The sequence below is a fragment of the Megalobrama amblycephala genome, linkage group LG8, assembly GCF_018812025.1.
Source record: "Megalobrama amblycephala isolate DHTTF-2021 linkage group LG8, ASM1881202v1, whole genome shotgun sequence".
Taxonomy (NCBI): domain Eukaryota; kingdom Metazoa; phylum Chordata; class Actinopteri; order Cypriniformes; family Xenocyprididae; genus Megalobrama; species Megalobrama amblycephala.
The window spans coordinates 20,219,813-20,243,770 of NC_063051.1; the positions used below are offsets into that span (position 1 = coordinate 20,219,813).

At 36.5% G+C, this 23,958-nt stretch overlaps 1 protein-coding gene across 1 annotated transcript in view; it reads right to left on the reverse strand.

Annotated features, from left to right (window-relative positions):
- Positions 1–20,456, reverse strand: part of adcyap1r1b (adenylate cyclase activating polypeptide 1b (pituitary) receptor type I) — a 40,498-nt gene extending 20,042 nt beyond the window's left edge. The window contains exons 1-2 of the mRNA XM_048199964.1: positions 19,813–20,456; positions 10,823–11,005 (exon numbers count right to left, since the gene is read on the reverse strand). Coding sequence (XP_048055921.1) covers positions 10,823–10,882 — 60 coding nt within the window. The 5' untranslated portion in view covers positions 10,883–11,005; positions 19,813–20,456. The remainder of the gene's footprint in view (positions 1–10,822; positions 11,006–19,812) is intronic.
- Between the last annotated feature and the right edge of the window lie 3,502 nt (positions 20,457–23,958).

Genomic DNA, 23,958 nt, shown 5'->3' on the forward strand with positions numbered 1-23,958 from the left:
TGTGGGGGGTTGCATCCGGTATTAGATCTGCTCTATCTGAATCGTTCAGTCAAGTAGCTCAAGTTAAAAATGTTGACTTCAAAGCAGAACGTGACTCAAATCAGATCCGAAGACTGGTTTGTCACGATAGATTTCAAGGACACATACTTCCATATATTTATCCTTCCACAACAAAGGAAGTTCCTGAGGTTCACTTTCGGGAGTGAAGTGAACCTCACGACCGTGAATGGTATAAAGATAGGCCAGTCACTCGCTGTCAAACAGTTTCAGAGACTGTTAGGTCTGATGGCAGCTGTGTCCAACGTGATACCATTTGGTGTGCTGAACATGAGACCCCTGTAGTGGTGGCTCAAGACCAAGGGGTTTTCAACCCACTCCACATGATCAAGGTTATAATCAGGTGCCTTCGTACCTTGGTGATGTGGAAGAAACCTTGGCTTTCCCTTGGAGATTCCAATCAGGAGGGACATTCTTTCTCAGGCAGGGACAGAATCCTTCACCCCCACCCAGAGTTGTGGAAGCTGTGGGTTTGCCCAGACTCTGGCCTCTCAACTGTGGTTGTTTAGACCATACTTCTATCCCTCCACAAGGAAACTGTACACATTTTCACTTCATGGTGCGGAAGTTAACTGCCCGGTTGGTACAGTGCTGGAGTTGCTGCAGGATTGGTTTTCCACAGGGTTATCCCCTGCATAAGGTGTACGTGGCGACCATAGATGCATACTACTTTCCTTTTGGGTGGTGTATCCCTGGGGAGAAACCCATTGGTGACAGGTTTCCTCTGTGGTGCTTTGAGGCTAAGGCCTAATTGAAATGGTGTCGTATAAATGGCCCCTAAGAAAGGACTTCCAGCATCCAAACAGACATTAACCCTTTCACAGGTAAGTTTAAAATATTCTGGTTGAGCGACTGTTATTGAGGCGACCGTTATTTAGAATGTATCACTTTATTGTCATTGCTAGTCATGTGACACTGCAGCCACAATAGTGGTCTATGACTGATGTTTTGCTATTATTTCATTTTTCCTTTGTTATTCAAAATATTCACAAACTTGTTATCTATACCATGAAATTTGTTAGTTGAGCTATATGTGCAATGGGCACATGTCATGTTAGTTTGCGCCGCAGTTCAGAGAATCGCATCTGTTGGATTTACAACACATGAATTCATTCACTTCTCTTGAAATGCATGAAAGTAAGTGGCCAGTGAACTGGGAGAAGAATAGAGTAAACTTTACAGTTACTTACACTAAGAGTATCTGATATGAACAAAACACGTCATCTAATTATAATGGAAAGGATTATTATTGTTGCTTCCATAGACATCAGTGTGTATTTTACAAACTCTAAATGTATTGTTTTGTTAGTATTATGTGTATTTAAATGTCTGAAACCTAAAATAAACATTATGTGGTTGAAAACACTGCATATTTTTTGATATTAGACAAGCACTGAACGTGTCTGTCTCTGGCCCATCGCCAGCCAAACTACAAAAGCACATTTGAATTTAGCGGTTAATCACATGATGCACTGAACATTCTAATAATTGTATGCGTCAAAAGATTAAGTAAATGGATAGTCGAGGCTACCTCTCTTGCTTATAAGGTCTCTGCTCAGCCCTCACCTTTGGCTGTCAGAGCTCATTCAACTAGATGTATGGTGGCCTCTAAGGCCTTATTGTCAGGGGTGTCCCTGCAAGATGTGCGTGATGTGGTGGGCTGGTCCTCTTCAGTCACATTCATAAGATTTTATGTTTTGGACCTGGGCCCTGCTCCAAGTTCACAGGTGCTCTTGACTTAAGACGTGCTCGCAGTATTCACAAAGACAGGCACTTGTAAGCATGGCGGGTTGGGTATTATCGTTCCCAAAGTGTCAATACTCTGACACAGCAAAGGGAACATCTTGGGTAGCGATTGTAACCCTTGTTCTCTCAGAAGGGAACCGTTCACACAGCAGGGGACAGCTGAGAAATATGGTTGTGATTGTGAGTCTGAAAAATGTACAGGTATGAGTTTACATATGTGGTTGTCACTCTCATAAATAACTGAACTGTGCGTGTCCGTAAAGGTATTCAGCACTCAAATGCAGGGCTGACAACTGTATTCTGCTGCTGTGTGAACGTGGCCAGGTTTTAGGCTCTTTGAGATCATAAATGTACAATTTGTAACAAGGCTACTAGAGATGATGCAAAACTCTTACATCCTAAACAGTCCCAGTGTTATTCAAAAACTGTTAAATGCACATCATTTTGCCTGGCAATCACTCACTTGCCCTTGTCAGGGCAATGAACAGATAAAGCTTAAGGATTCTGACAGTACTAGATCGCAGTTTGATGAGCTCAACATTGACTTATTACCCTGGATCAAAATTAGACTTGACAGCCATACGGAGGCACCACTATTACATCGTGTGAGAGTTGTGACTTAGAAACCTAAAACATAAACACATAAATCTAAAACACATAAAACAATGAGATTTTTCAACACAATCACAGACATGGCAACTTTTTCTTTTCTTTTCTTTTTTTTTTTTTTTTTGGAGGGTGCATCTGTGGCAAAAAATACTACACTATTTAAAATATTATCTGGACAGAAACTACTTATTAATAATTCTTTTTAATAAAGTTATTTTAATAAAATAATTATTAATTAATTATTTTAATAAATTAATTTGTTATTTATCTCACAATTTCTGACAAGTGTTTAAAAAAGCAGTATAAAAGAGCAATAATATCATTTTTTAAAACTATTTTTTCTGGTTTTTCCACAAAGCACCCCTTGCGGGCCCCTGACTCATATTAGATTAATGTCTAAACCTCTGTAAAGCAACACTTCATCCGTCAAGAGTTCTTGTATCCTTACAAGGTTACTAAATAAATAATGACAGCAGTCCAACAGCAACCAAACACAGTATATACAAATAATAAATTCAATGCAATTATTCCATTCTAAATTACCATATGTTTAAACATGCTTCAAAATTCCAGACAATAAACATCATTCCACTCTAAGTGTTACATGCATTTATGAGACAGCATTCATTATAAACACAGTTTAAGTTCTAGATCTTTTAGAAGAGCTGAGGGAAAATAGACACATTAAAGGATTAGTCCACTTTCAAATAAAATTTTCCTGATAATTTATTCACCCCCATGTCATCCAGATTGTTCATGTCTTTCTTTCTTCAGTCGAAAAGAAATTAAGGCTTTTGATGAAAACATTCCAGGATTTTTCTCCATATAGTGGACTTCAATGGAGCCCAAATGGTTAAAGGTCAAAATTACTCAATTACAAAGTTTTATTGCAGCTTCAAAGCATTCTTACACGATCCCAGATGAGGAATAAGTGTCTTATCTAGATAAACTATCGCTCATTTCCAAAAAAAAAAAAAAAAAAAAAAAAATACATATATATATATATATATATATATATATATATATATATATATTAGTTAGATATATTAGTTTTATTATTGTATATATACAGTATATTAGTTTTACCAATAAATGCTCATCTTGAGCTAGCTCTCTTCATCTCTGTTTGAATTCCAGCAGTGTAGACACTGCTAAGTGTATTACTGCCCTCCACAGGTTAAAGTTTGAACTAATTGTTATATACTTTCACTAGCGTATTGTATATGACAATTTAGTTCAAACTTTGACCTGTGGATGGCAGTAATTCACTTAGCAGTGTCCACAAATTGGAATTCAAATAGAGAAGAAGAAGAGATCTAGTTCAAGATGAGCATTTATGGTTAAAACGTATACAATTTTTATAAAAAAAAAAAAAAAAAAAATGAGCGATGGTTTCTCTAGATAAGACCCTTATTTCTCATCTGGGATCGCTGTAAACTATAATTTTGACCTTCAACCGTTTGGGCTCCATTGAAGTCCACTATATGGAGAAAAATCCTGGAATGTTTTCATCACAAACCTTAATTTCAGACATGAACATCTTGGATGACATGGGGGTGAGTAAATTATCAGGAAATTTTAATTTGAAAGTGAACTAATCCTTTAACTGCTTTGAATATAATTATTAATCTTCCATTGCTGCTGCAATGTTTTCTCACAACTATTTTTTAATTTTATGTAAGGAGAAAAAAATTATATTCATATAAACTGCCCACTCCTAGCAGTTCTTGAATATTGCTTCAGGCCAGGGTCATTCTGAGGTAATGACATTCTGAGCCAATCCAAATGTGTGCTCCTTCTTATCTCTCCCACTCAGTGTATGCTTTAAGAAATCACTCCTTCCTGCTTCATGTATTACCAGGCCATTCATCTTATATCTTTGTTGAAAACAAAATTAAGCAATGTTCCACAGTAGGCCATACTTTTCTTCACATAGAAGTTAGTGGTCTCCATCCAGTTGAACATTTGCCACAAATACAAATTCATTTTGACTAAATACTGTTGTCAGTTAGAGTGCATCTTGACACACACGTATCCAAACTTTGCTGATGGATATGTGCGCAGCCTTGTTTGTTGTTGTCAACTAGGTTACAGTTGTCCATTTACAATCGTAGTTAAGGCCTAGGTTTACAAATGTTTATGTATTAGAGGTATTGTTTGACTTTGGGATAACATTAAAGGCCAAAGCAAAATTTGAGCGAAAATGAGTGGTGAGGACACAAGTTACATGACTTGACTCAAGTTTGACTTGATCTGCAAATTTAAGGACTTGTGACTTGCTTGACTAAATTAAGGAAATGTTTTGACTTTGACTTGAGAACCGATACTCGAGACTCTACTTGGACTTGAACTGCATGACCCAACAATGACTTTATAACCACTGTAAATTATTATTATTTTAGCAACAAAAATAGTTAATCAAAGCTAAATTGATAAAATGTGACCCATGCTGGCAAAATTAGTCAGAATGTGCACGGGCTATTTACAATTTACAGGCAAAACAAGTCAAAAATGTTGATTTTGGTCAAATTTGAAATTTTCACAAAAATTAGTTGATTAAGACCTCGTCTAGCGATCCATATGCTTCAAATAGCAATTAAACATCTAAAAGCATCTTTATTTGTATGTTTTCTGACAGAAGTACCTTTCATGAAAAATGCAGTTTTTCTCTGCTCGCTTCACCACTCGCGCTTCCCCTCGGCACAAGTTTGGTATCATTTTAAAGCGCAGCATTACAATTTTGTGAATATTCATAGCAAATTTTTGATGGCATGAGTCTGAACCAAATGTGATTTTCAAACTCATGCTGATGTAAAACAAATCGATCTTACTTGCTCTGAATGATAGATCCGAAGCGTGCGCACAAAGACACCTCAGACAGCGTGCGATCCATATATAGACATATAAACAGAATTATACTTAAAAAAATTAAAGTAAAATATTGAAAAAAAAGTTGAATATATATTTTTCCAATAGATATTTGGTTTTGACGAGGTGTGTGCGCCAAATTAGGTGTTATTAACAGGGATTTTAATGATTTTAGTGATTTTGATTTGAAACCTTCAGAAAACTTTAATTCGATTTTTTTCAAAATTGACTGACTCTATTTAATGGAGATTATGAAAATAACTATAACTCACTTTTGAAGGTTTGCTCATTGCGACTCATTTTGCCAGAACGGGTCACAAGTTATCCCATGATGGGAACCCCTAAAAGGTTTTATATATGAAGGGCCTGACAGAACCCTTTAAAAGTGCCATCGAATTGAAAATTGAATTTACCTCGGCATAGTTGAATAACAAGAGTTCAGTACATGGAAATGGCATACAGTGAGTCTCAAACTCCATTGTTTCCTCCTTCTTATATAAATCTCATTTGTTTAAAAGACCTCCGAAGAACAGGCGAATCTCAACATAACACCGACTGTTACGTAACAGTCGGGGTGTACGCCCCAAATATTTGCATATGCCAGCCCATGTTCACAACATTATGAAAGGCATTACACAAGGGCAGCCAGTATTAACGTCTGGATGTGCAGAGCTGAATCAACAGACTAGGTAAGCAAGCAAGGACAATAGCGAAAAATGGCAGATGGAGCAATAATAACTGACATAATCCATGATATCATGATATTTTTTGTGATATTTGTAAATTGTCTTTCTAAATGTTTCGTTAGCATGTTGCTAATGTACTGTTAAATGTGGTTAAAGTTACCATCGTTTATTACTGTATTCACGGAGACAAGAGCCGTCGCTATTTTCATTTTTAAACACTTGCAGTCTGTATAATTCATAAACACAACTTCATTCTTTATAAATCTCTCCAACAGTGTAGCATTAGCCGTTAGCCATGGAGCATACTATCAAACTCATTCAGAATCAAATGTAAACATCCAAATAAATACCATACTTACGCGATTAGACATGTTGCATGATAAACACTTTGTAAAGATCCATTTTGAGGGTTATATAGCTGTGTAAACTTTGTTTATGCTGTTTAAGGCAAGCGCAAGCTCCGTGGGCGGGGAGCATGAGCTTTTAAAGGGGCCGCAGCATGAATCGGCTCATATTTAATGATGCCCCAAAATAGGCAGTTAAAAAAATTTATTAAAAAAAATCTATGGGGTATTTTGAGCTGAAACTTCACAGACACATTCAGTGGACACCTTAGACTTATATTACATCTTCTAAAAAAACGTTCGATGGCACCTTTAAGGTTCTATATAGAACCTTTTCTTCTTAGAGTGAGATCAATCCATTTTTATATAAACTGTCAATGTATGTGAACAGAGGACTCTAATACAGAGAGTTTGCGAACAGACTTTATTAAAACACTTTAGGAAAACAACCTCCAAAGTGAAGTGATACACATGGGAAAAAATATAATGGACAGTATGGGAGCTCTCAATACAATCACCAGCGGACACACAGACTGTGGAGACCACCCAAGATGCAGCGCCCAATGGGATGGGGATCGAGATGAGACAGTGAACAGCGAGAGAACAACCTGCTGAGTTACTCTTCATCTAAGCATCCTGGGCACAGTAGCAATTAATGGTGAGACACAAATCACACAGAACAGTCCAAACAACTCAAGAGGCAGACACAGCAGGGAATATAAGGGAAAAGGGAACAAGCGACAGGTGAGGGCAATCAGCCCGTCATCCACACACACCCGCACTGCTAAGTCAGCGCTGATTGCCCAGGCCATGCGTTGTAGAAATTGACAGGAAAGACAACAGGGGAAGCCAATAATGCACCCTGAACCATGACAATAAACACTTCAAAATTGATCATACAATCTCCAACATAAATAATTCCAAACAAAACAAAAGAGTTAAGTATCTCCGAGCAACACACAGTGGTGTTTCGTTACTGAATGAATCTGGGGTTTTGAACAAATCAGTTCAGTGATTCAGTGACCCATTCATGAACACAGGCTGCATCAGAAATCACATAACTCCTACAGGTAGTCTTGGGTTCAGTACTCCAGGGGTGCGTTTCCCAAAAGCATCATTAGCCAACTAACATCGCAAGTTCCGTCGTTACTTACATAGTTCAAAGATTTGGTGTTTCCCGAAAGCATAGTTCAAACATGTCTGTAATTTATAGCAGAAATTCTAGCATTAATTTGGCTCAAACGGATTCATTTAAAGAAATTATTACTCCACCACCTGCGTGACGTCATTCACCAACGTGGTTGAACGTCAAGTTTGCGACAATACGGTTTCGTGACTAGCTAGTTGATTTGTTCAACGATGCATCGTACTATAAGAATTTCAGCAGCGAGTTACATCGTTGTTCGGGAAACGCACCCCAGTGCGGTTCCAGGTCCGCATTACAGTTTTCACATTACCAATTTTTCATGCGATCCTTGCCTCGTTTTGAACTAAACTGCCAGTATAAAAGCACCACTAAAAAGTGTTTATACATAACATTTTTCATCATGCATGCATGACCCCATTTCAAAGGGATTTTTGTATTTATGAAAAACCATGACAGATCCCCATGTTTTAAAAAAAAAAATAATAATCCTTCATCAACAACTGGGTACAATACACTTTAGATTTAACAGAATATGAAATTAAGTTATGGTACATAATAAACTAATCACTGTTGAAACCCTCCCTAATACTGCTGATTTTAAACCCCAGAGATTGTAGTTAGTGTGATAACTGGTCTCAGAGCACCATGCTCCTTGAAAACATGAGCAAAATTTAATAAACTTGAGCACCTGCATTAATATTCATGAGGACCGTGCGTGTAAGTTCTCACCCCTCACCCTGGCTGCAACACAGAGCTGATTTCCATCATAAAGAGACTACACAATTCACTCCTACATCATGACAGCACCACAAAAATTCATAGAAATAAGCAAATCCATAAAACGAGTTCATTCTCAGTAAGCTTCTTTCTTTCTTTTTTACTCCTGCTCTTTTTGCTGTCAAACTGTACTTTTTCTTTCTCTTTTTTGTCCACTCTCCTTCTGCACTACAAAAGAACACATTCATTCTTATGGAACTGAAATTTGTTTATGTTTTGGAAGTGAATTTTTTTGGAAAGTGTGTGAAATTAACTTATTCTCTGTGTGTGTTCTTCAGTATGGCTGTGGCTGTCGGGGAAATAACACGCCACATGTACACTCAGGTAAATGAAAAAATATATATATAGTTGTCTTATTCATCTATAATTTATAGTTATTTCTGCATATTGAGGGATATAAGTTAATAGGAGGTGTTTAACATACATATTTCAGCTTTAATAAAACGCCATGTCATTTCATGCTGGAAACATGTAGAGAGAAATAGAAGAGAAGAGGAGATACTCAATACAAGTTTTATTTGTTTTTCTCCTATAACAATAATCCCATACATTGTATCACCTCAGTAATCCCCAGATTAACTGGAATTGGAAGGAAAAACTGACTGTACTGTAGGATTATTTGATGTCTGTAGGAAAACTCTTTTCTTTTAAGATTAGATTATCATGTGTATTAACATAAACAAGGGAATCAAAATCAAACCTAAAACCTTTTAAATCTGCATTTTAGAATTTTTTATACAAAAATTATATGTATACGGGGAAAGTGTTATTAGTTCCTAGTTACTAATGATAAATGACTTGAAAAAATAATTCCTTTAAAAATAAATGCTTTGGATCACTTGATCTTTGACTCAATTATTGAATAAAACAGACTTTATATTTTAGATTACTTAACATTTAACGTTTTTCCAAAATTACTAGCCACTCAGCATTTTCACTGACCACAATTTTGCTGTTGGAAAATTACATTTTAAATGATTAAAGTTGACTTTGGCTTGCTAAAATTACTTGATTTTAAATCATTTTACTTGATTAGCTAGATTTAAAACCCTTTCAAACTTTCAAATGCAGATTGACCACCCAAATCAAGACTAGGCCTACATGGTATATCAGCTGGTTTGCACAAGTGGGCAAGGGGTGGGTGATATGACCATAATATGATACATTTTATAATTTTATAAGTTATTTTTATTAGGCTATATAAAAAGAACAAAGAAGCTAATTAGCAAATCACAAATACAATAGTAAATTCAATAGCCTCTTTTTTTTCAGATACAGTAGGTTTATTTAACATCTTTTGTTGTTTGATTAACATTAATGACAGATAGATATTTTATTGGGCTGCTGAATGCATGTACATAATATACTGACATATCCAGTTATTACCCACCTGTTTACATCCTCTTAAGCCATAACCGACTGTATTCATGTGAGATACTCCATGCGATGGACATTTTGACATCTGTGTGCGTGTGTTTGACTATTCTGGCGCAAGGAGATCTGATCGCGCGAGCAACAGAGAGAGAGAGTGCTTCTGTTGTGTGTCATTCAGCGCGATTCCGCCTATCCCGCCTTCACTAACTGCAAGTTAATAGATAACGAAGTGTGATCGGATTGTAATTTTTTGCTACAACGAGCTTGGCTACCTTTGATTAGGCTGTAGGCTGAAATTATATTCAACCCGCCAAAGTGGCTAGTGGTAGTGGCTGTCTTACCCACCACGGCTGAAATCTACCCGCATTTGGCGGGTTGGTGGGTGTTAATGTCAAGCCCTGTATATATATATATATATATATATATATATATATATATATATATATATATATATATATAGAAGTAACATTGTTCATCCTGTAATGGTCATTTTTAAAATGGCTAACTGACACAGAACAGCAGTATAACCTTTTGCAAATGTTCCATTGCAATGTCACTGCCAGCTTTTAGTGTTAACATAAAGTGAAATAAAACAGCATGGCCTTTGTTGCTTGAGGTACTCACTGTACCATAACTGTTTTGGCCCTTGGACAGTTTACATTTGGCCTGTCTGGTGCCAGTGATCATTGGATGCCAGGAAGCATCTAAGTGCCAGTGTGTATGTGACGTAAATTGCCCTTGGACATTTGTTTCTCCTCAGCTGGAGGCACAGACAGTAGACCAAAGAGAGAATGGCTCTTCATGTAAACAAAGATGGCACCTCTCCCCTCAGTTACAAGAGGATACCATGTGTATGAAACGAGCAGTCATCCAGGAAACAATAAATGCAGTTACATTTGACAGATTGCATGTGGATTATTTACAGAAAGAGGATGAAAAAGGATGTGCAGGGGTCTCTTTTTCTCCCTCAGACCCCAGCCTGTTATAAATTTCTCTCTATTCCTCCTTCTCCCACACGGTCTCTGTCTCGTTCAAACCTTTCCTATTCTGTTCTTCAGAATATTTCTTCTCTCTTAGGCTTGTTTGTCTTCATTTTAAAATTAGGAATGTATTGTGCTTTTCAATTCCATCATCATTTACTTTCATTCAATTCAGGTCTATTAATAAAATGCATCCGCCTTGATTATATAAGATAAAATATGCACATAGCTTACCAAAGGGATAAGGATGAGTGCTAAAAACAGGTGCTGACATTTTCTCACTGTGGAAGCCATTTTGTTTGGATCACTGATGCTATTATATCCGTCGATCAGCAGCAGCAGAGGGGAACAACAAAGTGCTGGATGGTAAACAGGTTCACTGGAAAACTGCTGCAGTTCTTCAAATCATCATCAGATCTGAAAAAAAAAAAGTTTTAGATGAGATGCAAGTGAGAATTTAGTTCCTGCTTAATCAAGTTTATGCGGCATTCAATCAAACTGTGTCAAAATGTCAAACCTTAAGAGCTTTGTAACCTTGCGTGGACCTAGAGATAACAGTTCACTTATGTGAGGTTTTCCTCACTAGTGAAAGTAATTTCAGACTAATCTGCTAACCAAGACACGGGTAATAAAATGCTATTAAACTAAAAAGAAAGAGCAGCTCTGGGTGTTTCTTCAACAACGGACAATGTCCCAGGGACTAACAGATTCAGTTTGAAGGTAATTAAAATTGTCTTAGAAACTTTTTTCCATGGTCTTTATGCTGCCTTCACAGGCTATCAGAAATTTGATAATTCCCTCTTCTGAAGTTGTGATTACAAGCTCATTGCATTCAAGTTTCAAAATGTGCAATTTTTAACCAGAAAACTCGTATTTACGATAATTCCGAGAGCGTGTGAAGGAGCTTCAAATGCTTTATTTTCAAATGCTTTTTATGTATTGTTTTACACTACCTGTATTTCCAGACAGGTTTTCAAAAGGCCATAATCATATTACATTTAAAAAAACAGTGATCATGCAAACATCAAGTAAAACAATTCTACACAATTTCATTATAATTTATATCCATTTACAAACAATTAAGGGTAAAATTTAAATCATCATTTCCATCAAAATCAACAGTTTTGCCAATAAACAAAATTAAATCCAGAGCAATTAACAAATTACCAAGGAGACACAAATCAAGCGTAGCTTTAGTTCTGGCAGGTCACGTCAGCCAAGCTCGCATCAGCTGACTCTCAGGTGACTCATGTTTACCTATAGGAATACGACGCCTATTGCAGCATCCATATATAAGCTCCTTCAACATTATCAGCAGCTATCTTGTTTCTCAGGAGCTAATTACCCTCCTCCATCCCCAGCTCCACCTCCTCATCCAGTCAGGATTTGGCTTTCTGATTCCCCTTTGAATCAGACAAATTTTTTGAACAGGTTGTACATAAAAATATTGACATTAAAGGTGCCCAAGAACGTTCTTTCACAAGATGTAATATAAGTCTAAGGTGTCTCCTGAATGTGTCTGTGAAGTTTCAGCTCAAAATACCCCATAGATTTTTTTTAATAAATTTTTTTAACTGCCTATTTTGGGGCATCATTAACAATGCACTGATTTACACTTGGCGCCGCCCCCTTAAATCGCGTGCTCCCTGCCACACCAGCTGTCGACTATATTACAGCGCATTTACAAAGTTCACACAGCTAATATAACCCTCAAATGGATCTTTACAAGATGTTCGTCATGCACGCTGTATGCATGCTTCGAATTATGTGAGTAAAGTATTTATTTGGATGTTAAAGTTTTATTCTGAGAGAATTTGAGGCTGTCCTCCGTGGCTAACGGCTATTGCTACACTGTTGGAGAGATTTATAAAGAATGAAGTTGTGTTTGTGCATTATACAGACTGCAAGTGTTTAAAAAATGAAAATAGCGACGGCTCTTGTCTCCGTGAATACAGTAAGAAATGATGGTAACTTTAACCTCATTTAACAGTACATTAGCAACATGCTAACGAAACATTTAGAAAGACAATTTACAAATATCAGTAAAAATATCATGTTATCATGGATTATGTCAGTTATTATTGCTCCATCTGCCATTTTTCGCTGTTGTTCTTGCTTACCTAGTCTGATGATTCGGCTGTGTGCAGCTCCAGACGTTAACTGGCTGCCCTTGTCTAATGCCTTTTATAATGTTGGGAACATCATGGGCTGGCATTATGCAAATATTGGGGCGTACACCCCGACTGTTACGTAACAGTCGGTGTTATGTTGAGATTCGCCTGTTCTTCGGAGGTCGTTTAAACAAATGAGATTTATATAAGAAGGAGGAAACAATGGGGTTTGAGACTCACTGTATGTCTTTTCCATGTACTGAACTTTTGTTATTTAACTATGCCAAGGTAAATTCAATTTTTGAATCAAGGGCACCTTTAATGATATCTGCAATACATTTATGTTGTAAATACTCTTATTCATGCAAAGCTGCATGGATGCGCAGGGAGTTCTTGCCCAGAACGGAACCATAACGCCAATCCAAACTCTATGCAATTGTCAATCATCTTGGTCCTGACAGAAGTATTAGTGAAGTACCTCTGTTTCATGAGGTACCTTCATGCGCAAACGCTGCCTGCAAAGTCAATGCCTAATAGGGCAGTAAAACAACAAGTAACCTAATAAGTCTAATAAGCTTTCGGACACAGCCTTTGTAGAATCTCATACCATTTCATACTGTCTGCTAACGCCCCACTGATGGTTTAGGGATGGAGTAGTTTTTAATAAAAAAAATTGTACGTTTAGACATGAATCACTTTATATGAATTCATACTAAATCACCACCTTGTAAAATAGTTATGTTTTCTCATGAGGTCGGGTTGGTTTTTTAACAACTATAGATACTGTATATTACACCACACATGTGACCAACTACACTGACCACATAAAGTATATGTGTGGACTGTGGAGCGGAAAAGATAGGGCATGTGATTGTTGTTAAGTTGTTTATCCAAAAGGCCTGTATCATAGAGCACAGCCTTATGACGCAACTCAGACAACTGCACGGTATTGTTTAGGGATAATTGCTGATTCAATTCTGTTCAGCACAAGCACCAATCTTATGAAGGCAGGGGGAGGAAGGAGCTATAGGGGAGACTTTGGTACACTCAGATGGGAGAATGAAAGAGATAAAGAGAGCATAAGTGTGATGGATGGTTGGATGGATACGTAGCTGAACGGAGGGCTAGAGGGAGATAGGGAAGAACGAGTGGAACAGCTGCTCTGGAAACTGCTCTTGCTGTAATTAGTGGGTATAATGAAGCTGACTGGCTGAGAACTCCCCCAGCGATGCCTCAAGATCACACTGAGCCATTCTAGACGAGGAGGTTTGCAAAAACAAACATGCACACATGCACAAAAAAGTGACATTTATAGTACGTTTCCGATTACAGAATAACCTTTCATGCTCGCCAAAAATAATAACATGCTCGTATAAGGGCAAACTTGGGTTTTCTTACCCCATTCATTGAGTAACGAGGGTAAAGAAAGTAAAGAAAAAATCTTTTTTACAATGAATGTCATCTCTAGGAATGTGTGTGCATGTGTTTCCACTGCCTTTGAAGTGTGACTATGGGACTCAGTGGGTGATAGTATGGCAGTATTTGCACGTGTGTGTGTCAACATTCCAGAGTGTGTGCTCAAGCTATCAGAGGCCACAGAAAGGCTGCATGTCTAAACACTTTCCCTTTGCACACTCCCGAGGGCACATTTACCACAGCAAATCTTCTCCACAAAAGGGCATGCCTTCACAATTAGGTACAATTAATTCTACTGACAGGACAACATATGGGAAGTGGGCCATATATATATCCCTCATATATATATCACTCTCCAACGGCAAGTTGACACACAAACCCTCCTCCCCTTTCTCACTTATTTAATTTGTATTGGATGAATATTGTCGGTGTTACAGGGCTTGAATTCTGTGTGGGACTGCACAAATTGCGCATAATTTTACTCATTCCTGCAGATTTTGTGCTCAGACCCAATAAGTGTGCGCACATAAAGCCACCTCTCAGTACTAAATTGAGTTTTTTTTCCTGCTTATTGCATGTAAACAGTCAAATACACACAAAATACTGTCAAAATGCCAGTCTTGTCAGGTATTCGCATAAATACAGTCAGTTAAGTTTTAAGTGAACACAAAACAGTTGTGAAAGAAAATGCATGTGTAACAATATAATGGATCCATGCGTCAGGTCTTAAAGTGGCAGTAGCCTAATATATATACATATATATTATGTATTTATGCGAATACCTGGCAAGACTGGCATTTTGACAGTATTTTGTGTGTATTTGACTGTTTACATGCAATAAGCAGGAAAAAAAACTCAATTTAGTACTGAGAGGTGGCTTTATGTGCGCACACTTATTGGGTCTGACACACAGTCAAACCAAAATTTATTCAGACAACTTGAACATTTCATTCATTAATACAGTTTATTCACTATGGTTTAAAAAAATGGTAATAAAAAAATGACAAGATCTCAGAATTTAACTGTGTCAGAAAAAACATCTTAATTATGTCATATAACACTTAAGCAAAACATGGTCAGGTCAAAGTGTCTGAATAAATTTTGGTTCCAAATTGTTATCAGTTTTACTGGTAGTCCACTATATGAAGAATTTTTGGGTATAATATGTCACATTTTACTTTATTTTGCTATCCTCAATTACATAAATTAACTATAGTGTCCTGCACCCACTAGTAAAAATATATCAAAAATATTAGAAATGTCTGAATACTTTTTGGTTTGACTGTATATACATATATATTGAATTGCATTGCATTTTTTACTTTTTGACAAAATATTATGCTGAGTGTTACCATTTAGAGGTCAAACACTGCTTCTGACAGCTTGGCTAGCTGAAGGACATACTTCAGGGACAGGTGGCACTTCATAGCCTACAGTATGTGACAGATTTAGAGCCATGCCTGAAGCATTTTTCTGGCTTTCAGGTCTATGACATCCAATGCAATTTTACTCAATTCTGGGGCAAAATCTGATTTATTTTCACATACCATTGCAGAAGTAATGACATTTGATTTTGTGTTAATAACCTGTTATTAACCTCTCTTATTTGGTACACATTCTGTTTTGAAATTATTTTAAATATGTTGAATTAATGCACTATATCATTCACTGAATACATCATTTAAAAAACGGGGGTTGGGAAGATTTTTATTTATTTATTTATTTATTTTTGAAAGAAGTCTCTTATGCTCACCCAGGCTGGGCTGCATTTATTTGATCAAAAATAAAGTAAAACAGTAATTTTGTGTATTAATATTACAATTTAAAACAACTGTATATATGTTAGATAACTTATCCTGTGATGGTATAGCTGAATTTTCAGCAGCCATTACTGCTGTCCTCAGTGTCACATGATCCTTCAAAAAACATTCTAATATGCTTATTTGTTGCTCAAGAATTATTTCTTATTATTATAAATGTTGAAAACAAAAATGTGATACATTTTTTATTTATTTGAAATGTAAATATTTTTTATATTTTTTTATTGTGATGAATTTTTAAACTAATCATAATTAATTATGAACTAATATTTCTTTTTCCTACAGGCCTAACAAGTTAAGTGTTAAGTGTTGTAACAGTGGAAAATGTTGCTGTGCTGGCTAGACCGCATCCCTTCAGACATAAAAAGTCTATAAAAATGTTTTGACCTATTTGAGTAATCAGTGAACTAACCCGGTAATTTTTGATGACTATGTGATTCAGTTGTTCTAACCTAAATTTACTCTGCAAGTAAGCGTGGCAGAGGAAGTATGTTGTTTTTCTCGAATCTGAACCAGTCATATTAAGACTCAAGGCCAGTTGTCGACCTGTAGACGCAGAGCTATATAGTATAAAGTTGATTGAGTGTCCTCAGTAGACGCTCGGTGGTGTCGACTAGGAGACGCCCCAGTTAAACTTAAGTCAGGTGCGAAGGGGAAAATCTACCACAGCATATTTAAATATAATGTGCAAAAGTATTTACTGTCACTTGTGGTCAAATTAATGCATAAGTGAATAAAAGTATTTGTTTCTTTCAGAAGAAAAAAAGAAAAACATACTGACCCCAAACTTTTGAACAGTACATACACATATGGAAGGAAGGCTGGAAGTCACTATTTTAATGTTTGAAAAAAAACATTAAAAATCCAGAACTTCAAGAACAAAATTATTGCGCTACATTTCATGTTGGTGTAAACAAAAACAAGTCAATCCAACTCTCCCCAAGCTCCTGAGGCCAATGGTCCAGCTATTACCACACTCCAAATGACTTTGCAGAGGTAATAAGGCATGTCAGTCAGACCAGCTGACAACCCTGGTTTTCACTCCCCACAATAATATCTATAAAACGCACCCACTGCGCAAAGACACCACAATGTTGCAATGTTCCCATATTACTGTATAGCTATATTAGATCTGCCCTGCTCCACTTGCTAGTGGTCATTGGAAGCTAAAATAATTTGTCACGCCGCCACTCACAATATGTCCAGACAGGTCATACTGTTTACGAGGTAAGGATTTAGTGTGTGGAAAGAAAGAAAGAAAGAAAGAAAGAAAGAAAGAAAGAAAGAAAGAAAGAAAGAAAGAAAGAAAGAAAGAAAGAAAGAAAGAAAGAAAGAAAGAAAGAATATGGAGGGAAAAGAAAGGGGATATGCAGTGGATATATCCATTTTCATCCTGGGGGATGGATGAAATCTGTCTCACATGCATAATAAGATGGATCTCTGGCCTCATTTCTGCACTGAATATTCCTCATAAATCTCATTAGAGTGTGTTAATGCCACACTAGGCTGACCAATCGTGAACTAAGTCACTAAAGTCTGCACAGCTTAGATTGTCAATGCTTGTTTGAAAAGGAAGGAGGAGGATTACCATTAGCATATAGACACATTTCTTTCTTTAAAATATATACATTGCGTAAATCAGGAATTAGGGAATTTTGAATCTCTCTTTCTCCCTTTCTGCTTTTCTCTCAGTACAAATCACAAGGGATTGCATGGGGTGACTTCAATTACTGTGCCATGAGCCCTCAGGTAACAAAGTGATTTGTTATTATCAAAGCAGCACTGTAGTGTATGTGTGTATGTGCACAAATCATTTAAACAGGGTGTCAGCAGCTGACAACAGGCCAGGAAAATGTGATTGTAGAATTTATGTCCAATGTCAAAAAATGCTGAACACACAGAAAACGGTGAGGTCAACAAAGCTGGCCTGTCACAAAAGTAAACTAAATGTGTGTGTGTGTGTGTGTGTGTGTGTAATTTTATATGTATATGTATGTATATATGTGTGTATATATATGTGTGTGTGTTCAGAATATACATATTTTGAGCTGCACATTTTTACAATGATGAACATGCACAAAGAAGCAATGGGGGAAAAAACGAATGCATGCAGTGTTTCATAAAATTATAGGCGTTTTTATTGAGGCGAACTGTATGCAGAAAATATAGACCAATCTTTCATGTAGTCTAAAAGTGATGCCATAATCAATTAAAATTTCAATTTGTCTTAAATGTCACATTGACTGTAGCTCAGAAAGTCCTGCTGTGCTAATACCCTGCCTCTTTTTGGGACGTGTTTAACTGGAGTCTCAACTAAATATCAAACACACATATAAACCTGTTCGTCTTCAATTCTTATATCATTAGAGGTGAGTGTAATATGTGGTGTAATTTTTAATAGTGCACTAGCAGAAGCACACAGAACTAAACTGAGTGTAAAACTGTAAAACATTTCATTTGTACACATGCAATGTAATAACTTTACGGTTTCAAAAGACATCCAAGACAAACTAGAATGAAAATGAATCCCGATTTACCAGTTACAGAAGCTTTGCAATGGATATTTTTTTATTCTCTAACACAAACGTCGAGAGGAAAGAGGAAGGGAGGAGACAGAGAGAGACTAATCTCCTATTCACTCCAGTCAAATCAAAGGTTTGTTTATGCAGAGTTCATTATTTATTTATTTATTTTACGCCTTTATTTATTTATTTTATGTAATAAGGACTTAAAAACATTTTTAAAAAGTTGATTTAAAGATGTAAAGGTGATGTCCATGTGTAAAAGGTGACTTCACACAATGGCAAATTAATTCTGACAAGAAAAAAGAAAAAGTATATAATAATAATAACATGGAAGATGATTTTGTTTTAAAATATTTAAATATGTTTTATATAGTAAGAACAATAAACACAAGATTGTCTTACTTAAATGTTTTAAATTTAGATATTTTACTGGAAAATGCAGAAAATACTGCCTTACTGTATTGCTCAGGCAATATAAATTAAAAATACATAAATATAAAGGCAAAACAAATTCAACACAGTGAATGCAATATTTCAAGTGTTGTAGCCTACATTAACAGTTTCTGCAATATCTGCATTACATGAAATGGACATAAACTAATAGGACTATATTCTGCTATAAATTGGTGCCATTTTATGGCATAATCATCGCACTGTTGGGTGTGGCGTGTGCATAGCAATAAGGCTTCAACATGTATAATTTATGTAGAATGAATATAGTCAAAGTATTGTAAGTCATTGACTATAAATGCAGCATTAACGTGCAAAATAAATCATCACAATACGGTGGACGAATTTTGATCTGTTGAACTGTATTTATTGGCTAATGACGCTGTAAGTTGTGTTAATCATGCAAGCTCTCTTACTAACGTGTTTAAATAACAACATGTGCAGCGATGTGTCCTTAAAACGGTGCGATGTTGGAAGCTGATTTTTCTTTTTCCTTTTTGTGCTTTTAATGCTTTTGCCTTGATTATAAGGAATGCACACTGCTCTAAAACGGTAACTGTTCAAATGAACAATTCGTGCAAACCGAACTCCCGGCTGGCTACTTGAAACATGGGCTACAGTAAACCGCAGACCGTCTACAACCCACTGTCCAACCCACCCCATTAAATAGCACTTCAACCACCGATTCCACAATAAAATGCATGATATAAAAACTGACATATAATATGGCTGTATTTCCTCCATAATTCTTCCATTCGAGAGCTATTGATCCGTAGGCTACTGTACATTCCATTTCATTACAAGCCAGACAACTAGATAAGGAATTCATTTCAATAGAAAATTTACTATAATGGTCACTGCAGGAATGGATAGCAGGCTATACAATGAATCATGAATCTTACCGTTCCAGTAAGCAGGAGGTCTCGCAAAAAGACTTAACGCGATGCAGAATGCAGAGTGTCTCGCGCTGTCAGTCACAGGCGTTCTAACTGCTGCGGCGCGCGTTGGTGCACAAACATTCCCTCAAGACGCCCCGAAAAACTTCTACGGACAAGTAGTCTCTCTTTCTTTCTCTCTCTCTCTCTCTCTCTCTGGCATAAACGAGGGAGCGGTTACTTCTCTTACAGACGTCTAATTAAGGCAATGAATGCAAAAGAAAGCACATACATACAAAGCCAAGGTTTGAAGTAAAGGATGTGGTCTGGATATAACTCGCTGCTCTCTATATTGTGTTGTAACACTCCGCTGCCGAGCGGTTATCCGCGCAGACTCACAATGATCCCTGATATGCGCTGCGCATTTAGATGAACCCCCTCAAACACCCCAACTCTCTCTCTCTCTCTCTCTCTCTCTCTCTCTCTCCTGTTTTAAGGCTACAATAAGTCGTGTAAGTCGTATAAATCGAGGTCAAAGGAAGTCAAAGGTGTGAGTAGATCTTGAAAGTATTATTTTTACACGCATATACATATAGGCCTAAATATTTCAACAAGTCTGAGCAGTTTGAAAACGAGAACAAGTTCGCGTGAGGAGGTAACCATAGCAACCATTCGTGAGATTCGCGCCGGAACGCTTTCTTTTGCATCGATCGATGGTCTGACCAAACGATATGTAATAATTATTTATGTTTATTATAAATAAACCTCATAAAATGATAAATACATAAAAATGCTTTACTACGAAGTATTTTTTTTTTTAAAAAGAAAGAAAGTAATTTGGTATTTTGTTTAAAAATACCAATACAGCATTAACCTTTGTTCTGTGCACTCTGTTCGGTGAGGTAAAGGATTTCACTATTCAGCTCATGCTTGACCCATATCCGGAGACAGCCGCGCTGCAGTACAGCTACTCCAGAAAACGCCTCAGGACCCTGGACAGCGGCCGACCAAACATTTCATCGATCATGTTACGTCACTCACAGCCTTAAAATATCCTGTGGTTAATAAAATTCCCAACATTTCAGACATTTTAAGATTTTTATGTTGTGTAAAATACAGTGTGCTGCAAGTTACTCTCAAAGACTTCCAGATTCAGCAGACCAAACTTAAAAATAATATAGGCTAGGGTTCATTTGCAGATGTGAAATCTAAATAGTCTATAGCAGTGGTTCCCAAACCTGTCCTGGAGGACCCCCAGCCCTGCACATTTTGTATGTCTCCCTCATCTATCACACCTGATTCAACTCATGAGCTCATTAGTAGAAACTGCAAGACCTGAAATAGGTAGGCCTATGTCAGAAATAGGGAGACATACAAAATGTGCAGGGCTGGGGGTCCTCCAGGACAGGTTTGGGAAGCACTGGTCTATAGACCTTATGTAGCCCCGCCCCTTTTCAGCGTTGCGCTCGTTGTCTTTTGACTTCCGGTTTGTATTTCCACAGCGATATTACATTTATGAATGAACTGCTCGTTTTAAAATCTTCCCGATCTACTGACATTTGTTTAGACATCTGCTTTAAACATAACAATGCTCATGATAACTTTCATTAACTCTACAACAAGTAAATCCACTTAACCAACTAATTATTCTTTGACAGCGATGCCATAGAGCTACCGCAAAACGGAAGTTCAAAGACAATTTTATAAAGATGGCGGCGCGCTTGTTTCTCTGGTAAATAAGGTCTATAGCCGCATTTTTTCGAACTCAATTTTCTTTAGTAAGACTAGTTAAATTCTAAGTTATCAAAAAAGTTGTACGAACAGATTGTAGTTTGTAACTTTAGCACCTTTATATAAGGTTTATAAACCTTATATAGCCTATATAAACCTTATATAAGGTTTTCATGTATATATGTATATATATATATATATAAGGTTTTCAACATCTGAAAGTCTACATATCAGATTTGCTTTAGGAAGGAAAGATATGGAATTAAAAAAAAAAAAAAACATAGGCCTAGGATAGGCAGTAAGACCCAAAAAAATAAAAAAACATATAAAGACAAAAAAATCTCAACAGAAAGACTGGGAAAGCTATTTGCACTCAGATTTGACACCATTCTTTTCTTCTCTATCATGTCTCAATCTCTATTTTTCATGAGTGTCCCCTTCTGTCTTGTCCTCCTACACAGCCAACTAGTGATGAGTCAATCTCCAGTTGCTTATATGAGAGACAAAAGTGAAGTCATGGCACATAGCAAAAAAGAGGTTGTCTCCTCAGTGCATAGATGAAGCTGTCTCTGCCTCTGGGTGACAGGGTGACAGGGATGCCTGACCTGCTCTGAGAGGGTGGACGTCTGAACAGAACCAACAATGCAGCAGACAGTTCCTGGAAAGCTGTCTCTGCCTCTCAGAGTGACATACTGTAGCTGCCAGAGATGGGCGTAAATACATGGAAATGTATTTAAAATACAAATACAAAATACTGTGTGGAAAAATGTATTTAAATACAAATACAAAATACTGTGTGGGAAAATGTATTTAAATACAAATACAGTATTTTGTATTTTGAAAATACACAAAATACATGTGAAATTGAAGATTCAGTGCAGGTATCCCTATTAGGCTGAAATCTATCTGGGCCTATTCTGAATGCCAAAAAGCATTTAGATGTGTGCAACTACTTAGAAACTTTCTTTTTAATTTTATATACCTCTTCCCTTCCCCTGCCCTGTAGGAAATAAAAAACTACAAAAAAAAAACAAATTTTTAACTTTTATTATGTTTTATCACCAGAAAGCTAAAGAGAAAGCGGGAAGTCCTATCTATGTAAACGATTTAGGAAAAGTTACATCGATTCACAATTTATATCATCGCTACGAATCTACGATATTGTCATATGATATCACCCATCCAACATGCAGTAAGGTTAATGCTTCAAACACATTTGACAAGCTACTTTAATCAACAAGTAGCACATCCTCACCTTATTCCAGAAAAGTTGCCGATCCAAGGCTGGGTTGTACAGCTGCGGCTCACGTGCATGAATGTTGGGGTTGGGAGGGAGGGGCGTGTCTGGTCTGAACTAGTTGATGTATGAAAACAACACCCTGATAAAGAGGTTGACTATCACAAAGTATTTTGAGTATTTTGAAAATACAAAAATACTCATCTACATTAGATTTTTTCCAAAGGCTTTAAAATACAAAATAGTATTTTGTATTTCAAATACGTATTTTAAATACATGTATCTGAAATACTGCCCATCCCTGGTAGCTGCTCAGTTTGGAGAGTGCAACATTTTCTGTCACCCTCTGCCATCTTCTATTGTTACTCTTAATTTATCAACATTAGCCATGACTCATTCTCTACATGTCAATATAATGCTCCCATCTTAACTTATTTTGCTAAAATTAGCTCCAGTATCACATTTTCTTGTACCCCATTGAAGTCCACTATATGGAGAAAAATCCTGGAATGTTTTCCTCAAAAACCTTAATTTCTTTTCGACTGAAGAAAGAAAGGCATAAACATGATGACATGAGGGTGAGTAAATTATTAGGAAATTTGAATTCTGAAGTGAACTAATCCTTTAATGAGCAACTGTGTCTAATCTTAACCTCTTTTTTGTTTTTTCATTGGTGCGACCAGTAAATGGCATTTTTGATATTTAAAAGACAATTAATTTAGAAACATTCTTTTAGCATTTATTTATATATGTATATAAGTTTGGTTTCTTTTTTTCCTTTTTTTTTCAGTGTAACATGACCAGGCCTGACCCTGAATTTTATTGAATTAACCATCAATGTTAATCATCACTTGTGTATTTGTTTTATTATTATTAATTATTTATTGCCTACTACAGTATGTAACATTTTTACAACTCATCAAATCCATGCTACTAAATTAGTAACATCAATTAGTGTTAGTTAGCAATGCCTTTGAACATGACATTTCATAACTTTCAAGAATATTTTCAATCCTCAGCTATATATGTGTATTTGCTCCTTTGATGCTTGCCTTAAATTTTTTTCTCTTTTTTCCTTCATTTAATGGTTCTTATTCTGAGCGTGGATGCTTTTTTGAAAATTCATATCTGCAATGTGGATATCTCTCTATGATGCCTCTTTGAAAGGTGGGAAATATTATGGTACCGTGTGGTTACCACGGTAA